Source organism: Mus caroli, chromosome 5, assembly GCF_900094665.2.
Source record: "Mus caroli chromosome 5, CAROLI_EIJ_v1.1, whole genome shotgun sequence".
Lineage (NCBI taxonomy): Eukaryota > Metazoa > Chordata > Mammalia > Rodentia > Muridae > Mus > Mus caroli.
In genome coordinates this window covers 24,142,908-24,149,749 of record NC_034574.1, presented here as the reverse complement: position 1 = coordinate 24,149,749, position 6,842 = coordinate 24,142,908, and the positions used below count along the sequence as shown (strand labels likewise).

Genomic DNA, 6,842 nt, shown 5'->3' with positions numbered 1-6,842 from the left:
TGTGTGTGTGTGTATATACATATATATATATATTCATATATATATGTTCACCTGAGTGTGTGTGTCTGTGTGTGTGTGTATATATATATATACACACACACACACATAATATATACAATAAAAGAAGTAAATAAATTTAGGTGTATTTATGTGTATAGGTATTTTGTTTCGATGTATGCATATGTACCATGTGCATGCCTAGTACCCACAGAAGGTGTCAAATTACAGATGGTTGCAAGCTGCCAGGTTGGGGGGTGGGGTGGGAATTGAACCTGGTCTGCTGCAAGAACAAGTGCTTTCTTACCCTCTGAGCAATCTCTCACGTCCAACAAATATTTCAATTTTTAAAAAGTAAATCTGAATGTAAACGAGCAATTATAACTAGTACAGGCTGGGAAGGAGAGGGGATGATAAGGAAAGAGGAAAACAGACAACAAAACAATTCCTAGTGCATCAAAGTAAATGAGTGGTAACAATACACTATAACCTCTTATAGACTTCATGAAGAGAAGTGCTCACAGGCTCCAAATATAAGAAAATCATGAGGAGCAGTGTGAAAGCGCAGGTACTAAGAGTGCCTGCTACCTCAAAACCTGAGTTCCATCCCTGAAATCCACGGGACAAAAGGAAAGAACTGACACCCAGAAATTGCTTTTGATCCTCCAGTCATATGCCATTTCACAATGAAGCATGAAAAATTTATTTTTAAAAATAAAAGAGGGGCTGAAGAAATGGCTCAGTGGTTAAGAGCACTGACTACTCTTCCAGAGGCCCTGAGTTTCAATTCCTAGCAATCATATGGTGGTTCACAATCACCTGTAATAGGATCCGTTGCCCTCTTCTGGTGTGTCTGAGGACAGCTGCAGTGTACTCACATACATAAAATAAATAAATACATCTTTAAAAAGGGTCGGGGGAGAGTGCTGGTGGTGCTTGCCTTTAATCCCAGCCAGCCTACAGGAGGCAGACAGGCACATCTGAGTTTGAAGACAGCCTACTATACAAAATGAGTTCCAAAACAGCCAGAGTTCTTACACAGAGAAACCCCGTCTTGAAAAGTCAAAATGAATGAATGAATACTTTTTTAAAAAAAATTAGGAAGATGGTTGGAAATATAACACAGTGTTAGAGCACTTGCCTGGCACATTTATGAGGCCTTGAGTTTGATCCTCAATAGCATTTTTTAAAAAGCCAGTCAGCCAGCCAGCCAGCCAGCCAGCCAGCCACTAAAAGAATGGCAATGCTCCATCTACTGCATGTGTTAAAATGGCACTGTGCTCCATAAATTTGTACAAGAGTGATGTTTATCTTTCTTGAAAACTTTAAAATTGATTAAAGACTTTAAAATACAAGCTCATCAATACTACTAAAAAATAAGACAAAAGACAAACTGGGTGATACTAACTTTGGTGAAGAAATTTTAGACACATTAGAAACATAAACCATGAAAACAAAGAATAATTGGACTTCATAAAGAGTAAAATTTTCTGCTCTATGATAGACATCGTTAAAAGTATGAAAGAAGAGTCAAGACTGAATAAAATATTTACAAATGACATACATGAAAACAGACTTGTATCTACAGCACACACAAAATGGGAATAAAGAACTTAATTAACAGTAAGAAATCAAACAACTTAGACACCTGATCAAAAATGTACATATGGCAGCCAGGTGTGGTGGTGCACATTTAACGCACTTACGATCCTAGTATTTGTATCTAATTCCAGCACAGAAGAATCTGGAGTTCAAGGACAGCCTGAGTATATGTCAAAAACCTGTTTCAAAAAATCAGGAGCTACAGGTACAGTCTACCATGTACAACACTCTGGGCTCTGTCCCCACCCACCATTGCAAACGAATACTAAGAATAAAAAGAGTACTCATTAGTAAGTATTTACCCAAATTCAAAACTTACATACACACAAGTGTTTATAGTGGCTTTATTCATAATTGCCCCAAATTTGGAAGTACTCATGAGTCTTTCAATACAGCTGAATAAGACAAACTGGTACATATCACGAAATATTATTAAATGGGAGAAGTGTTATCAAGCTACAAAACATAAGCAAACTGCTAAGTCTAAAAAGTCAATTTGCAGGTCTAGGTGTGATGACTCATGAGAAGCTTAAATAAAGCAGGAGAGTTGCTGCGAGTTTTAGACCAGCTTGGGCTACCTAGGGAGAGCTTGTATTTAAGGAAAAAAAAAAAAAAGACAATTTATAAAAGTCAAACCACAGAAAATGTTTTTTAACATCAATAACAGAAACCAAAAAACTGTATTAAATAGAAGGGGTATTTGAGAACTTTGTTCCTACTCATTTTTCTATAAACCTTAAACCACTCTTAATATATGCAGCATACTATTAATACAAAATAAGATGCAGGCTAGTGGAATGGCTCAGCAGGTAAAGGTACTTACAGCCAAACCTGACATCCTGAGTTCGATCACTGGAACCACACAGAAGAAAGATAGGACTGACTTCCACAAGAAGATGTGCATAGGTATGCTCTGGCACTCACATGCCCACACAAATGTACATACACACAAGATAAGTATTATTTAAAAATTGAAATAAAATAGATAGCAAGGCATGGAAAGATATGGAGGAACTTTAAAATGCATATAAAACTGAAAGAAGTTGTTCTGAAAGTCTGTGTTTTAGGATTTCAACACTGACATTTTGGGGAAAGCAAACTCTATGTAGACAGGATTGCCAAAGGTAGGCAGAGGGAGGGCAGTGGCTAGGCTGAGAAATGGGGTTTAAAGGCAATGAGAACTATTCCGTATGATGTTGGGTTAGGTCATTATAGTAATCACTTGTCAGAATCTTAAGATGCAGAGCACTGTGGACTTTAGCTGACAATGTTACACAGGAACAAATTCAACACATAGGGCCTCTACCATTTGCTCCACTATCTGTAGCCTGCTTTGGAGGATAAAGCAAGAGCAAACATTGAAATGACTATAATTCAACTACCATAGCTATGGAAACCTGCAAAGGTAATATTAAAGTCATTCCTTCTACCTACAACTTTTCTACATCCACTCACACTCTCACTTTCAATGTGAAAGTAGTTCTCAACTCTATACACCTGGTTTTTCCAGGTTCTTCCCTGTATTTTTACTCCTTGCCTCCCCTCATCTTGCTTTGCCCCATTCTATAAAACTTGGTCAAGTTGTCCTATCACCCAAACCTTCTTTAGACTTCAAATTCTTTCTCCTGGCCATCCATTCAATCTTCTGGTCTTTTAAGAGAGGCACTGTACAGCCCCCTCCATTCCTTGCCTAACTGCAGCCTTGACTACAGCTCCTGTTACCCTAAGGAGCACACTCACTAGTCACCTGTCTTTCAGTCTCAAGTCTAAATTATGGTGTTATTTGGAGGCATTCAGCATTCAACACTTCTGGCCCACTTCTTCCTCCTATAAACTCATTCCCCAGACATCAGTCTTCTTGGGTCTCCAAGGTATACTTGGGATACTTCTTGCCCCAAACTTGAATCAGCAACTAAGCCACCGGTTCACTGACATCCCTCATACCTCCATATCTACTCAGATTTCTCAGGTTCCACACATGCCTGAACCCCACAGGAACCCTGGCATTCTGTTCCCCTGTCTTCTAGCTTAAGCACACACCTGGAATAATCTGTACCGAAAGATTTCCTCTCCTCACCCCTCAGAGGTTGAGACTCAGCTCACAGGTGGAAACCATGATCCAGCCAAGATTTCCTCTCCAGAAGATTGCCTTGGAGATCAAGGCACTCAACTAGGAAACCATATATGGGCACTGCTTGGCTAGAATAAAATAAATGGACAGGACCTATATACAAAGACAAAGTCAAGAATGCAACTCAAAGAGAAGAGCTGACCTAAACTACCTTGGTACCGGTAGCATAGAACTGGACAGTTTTTGACTTGCACATTTTATGAAATATCATCATGCCTCTCACAGGCTTTTTGTTTATTTGCTTTTCTGCACTTCGTTTCAATGGATTTTGTACTTGCAATCAAACTGACTGCTAAGATAGTCTTCTATACACACACAAAGCTACCAAATAAACTGTGCCATCAGGATGTATCCTGATTTCAGAAGCACTGACCCAGAGCTGGGCCTGTTGCTGCATTCCTGTCTGTGATTCCAGCACTTGGAAGGCAGAGGCAGAAGGACTGTACATAAATCTGAGGCCAGCGTGGGCTACACAGTGAGTTCAAGGCTAGTCGGATTCCAGTATAAGGTCCTGTCTCAAACAATATACATGTAGAAGATGGTAGAACTGAAGCACTGGAACCCACCACACACCTACTTCAAACTTTCTACATTGCCCCTTCAAGCCATCCTACTACTTCCCACCTTTCTAGACCATGTCAACCAATTCCGTGTTAGCCTGAAAGAAGTACAAAAACAATCGAAACAAACAAAAACCAGTCATTAGTACACAATAACTTTTCAAGGTTTAAGCCTTATCTCCCCAACAAACTCCCCAATAAACTCATCAAGTCTTGGACTTTCCCAGCATATAGTTCTTAAAGATAATAAACATAAAAATATTCATTAACTTTGAAAAAGGAAAAGATCAATTTTTCACTAAGCTGAAGAAGGGAAAGAGTTCAAATTATAATTTAAGACATGAATGAAGTATACTAGAATGGCCATTAATTCCAAAGACTCTTAATATCACTTACTGGCCAGGATCTGAGTCAATGGTGTCCTCAGACCGCTGGCTGTAGGGTAGTGGGCACATCAACTCGGGAAGTAACGGGCAGTGTGCACAAGCAGAACACAGTGTAAGCAACATCCACCAAAGCACCCATGAAAACCAGGATGGTTTAATTATGTTTTTTTCATGTCCTGAACTAACAGGGACACAGTGGGATGGAAGAATCTATCAAAGAAAGCACCTAGCTCAAGAAGCAAGGCACAGAGGCTGACCAAGCTTCATCTGACCTCATTTGCAACGTTGAAGCTCAACGTTAAAAGTGACCTGTAGAAATAGGTCAGAAAAGCAGTTTGCTTGGTAAAGAACAATTATGGATAGGATGGGACATGCGTTTTCAGGAGTGACCATTTACATATGTGTGTCCAGATAAAAATCCTTTATAAAATGAAGCTGGAGCAAAGGCTCAGCAACACTGCTCTCAAACGTACAATAATTTGGGGGAAAAAAAGACAAAAAAAAAAAAAATTACATTAGCCGGGTGGTGGTAGCACACGCCTTTAATCCCAGCACTTGGGAGGCAGAGGCAGGCGGATTTCTGAGTTCAAGGCCAGCCAGGACTACACAGAAAAACCCTGTCTCGAAAAAAAACAAAAAAAAAATTACATTAAAGGGCTAGGGAGATGGCTAAGCAGTTAAGGTCACTTACTGCTTTTGCTGAGGGTCTGGGTTTTCTTCCTACTACCCACATGTCAGCTCACAAGTATCCTTAACTCCAGTTCCAGGAGATCCGAAGCCCTCTTCTGACCTCTGCGGGAACTAAGCAAGCCTGTGGTGCACATTACATACATGCAGGCAAACACTCATATGTATAATTTTTAAAAACAAAGCTTTAAATTTTTGCCTAATAGGAAAAAATATCCTTTTAACTTAACTCTAGGGATCCTGTCTGGATTCCGGGCGCAGCCTAGAGCATCACGGCCGATTGCCTTCATCCTTCAGACAGCCCCAGAAAGCCGAGCAGTGTCCAAACCTTCACCAAGCAAAGGTCCAAAAGCGACCGGGGCCTGAGGCAGGCAAAACTCTGTATTGCTCCGAGTGGGGCAGGCTAAAGCGCGATGCAGATTACAAAGACCTAGTCCTACCTGCCCCCTCCCACTTCACAGGCACGAGGGACTCTTCCCTAAGCTGTTCTTGGGGGCAAGGCACTCACTCCAAGCTAGTGAGGAGCGGGTATGTCAAGTTTATAGCTTGTAAAGAGTTCTTAAAGGTCGAAATGGGGGCGGGGGCAGCTGCCTCGCCCTGCTGGACAGCTAACTGTGTAACGCCCCCAGCCAGACTGCCAGTGCACGTGTTTCCAGGTCAAAACTGCGGCCCTTGGGCAGGCGGCCGCGAGGTCGCAATGACTGACCCAGCCGCTCAGTCCGCGGCTCGACAGCGCTCCTCTGGGGCCTCCTCACAAACCTGTCAGGACTGCACCGCAGCCGCACCCGGCTGGAGCTCGCTCCACAGCTTACAGCGGAGCAGCGCCGCCTGGGTGCTGTCAGGCCCCGGTTCGGTTAACACCTCGGGCCGCACCGCCTCACCTTCCTGCTCGCGCCACCGAGAGACACTTTGGGCCTTGTCTTGAAGTCGCCTTCGAAGCTGAACATCTTCGCCGCTTATCCCATCTGCGCGACCCGGCAGGCGGCGGAGCGGCCGGGGGCGGGCCCGGCGGGCTGGGCGGGGCCCGGCAGGGTCGCGGCCTCGCTGTCCCGCGCCGCCCCCCCCTGCGGCTCAGCGCTCTCCGCCCTGCACGCGGGCGCGAGCGCGGCGACGCTGGAGGCCGGCCTGTCCCCGCTGCTTATTTATCCACAGCGCGCCGCCGCCAAGCGAGGGACGCCCCGACTCGCGCCTGCACCGCGCTGCCGTCGGAACCAAGATGGTGACCGCCCGCACTGCGCGCGCGATCCCGTGAACGTGCGCGGTCATCGACGGCGCGGCGCTCCTCCCGGCAGCCCCCGCGAGCGCGGGTGCGGACGCCAGGGCCGCCATCGATAATACGGTGCTCCTCCCGGCAGCCCTTGGACTTGCCTGCGTGCGCGGCTCCGAGGTGTGCAACATCCTTCCGCGCGTGCGTCATGCCGCCAGACGATTTCCGCCGCCCGCCACCCATTGACACCGAGCGGGTCGCGCGCACTGCTG

General features: G+C 44.6%; 1 protein-coding gene across 1 annotated transcript in view; it reads right to left on the bottom strand.

Moving 5' to 3' along the window:
* The window catches only part of Ube3c (ubiquitin protein ligase E3C), a 109,793-nt gene extending 103,176 nt beyond the window's left edge, over positions 1-6,617 (bottom strand). The window contains exon 1 of the mRNA XM_021162266.2: positions 6,245-6,617. Within this exon, the coding sequence (XP_021017925.1) occupies positions 6,245-6,310 (66 nt within the window). The 5' untranslated portion in view covers positions 6,311-6,617. The remainder of the gene's footprint in view (positions 1-6,244) is intronic.
* Between the last annotated feature and the right edge of the window lie 225 nt (positions 6,618-6,842).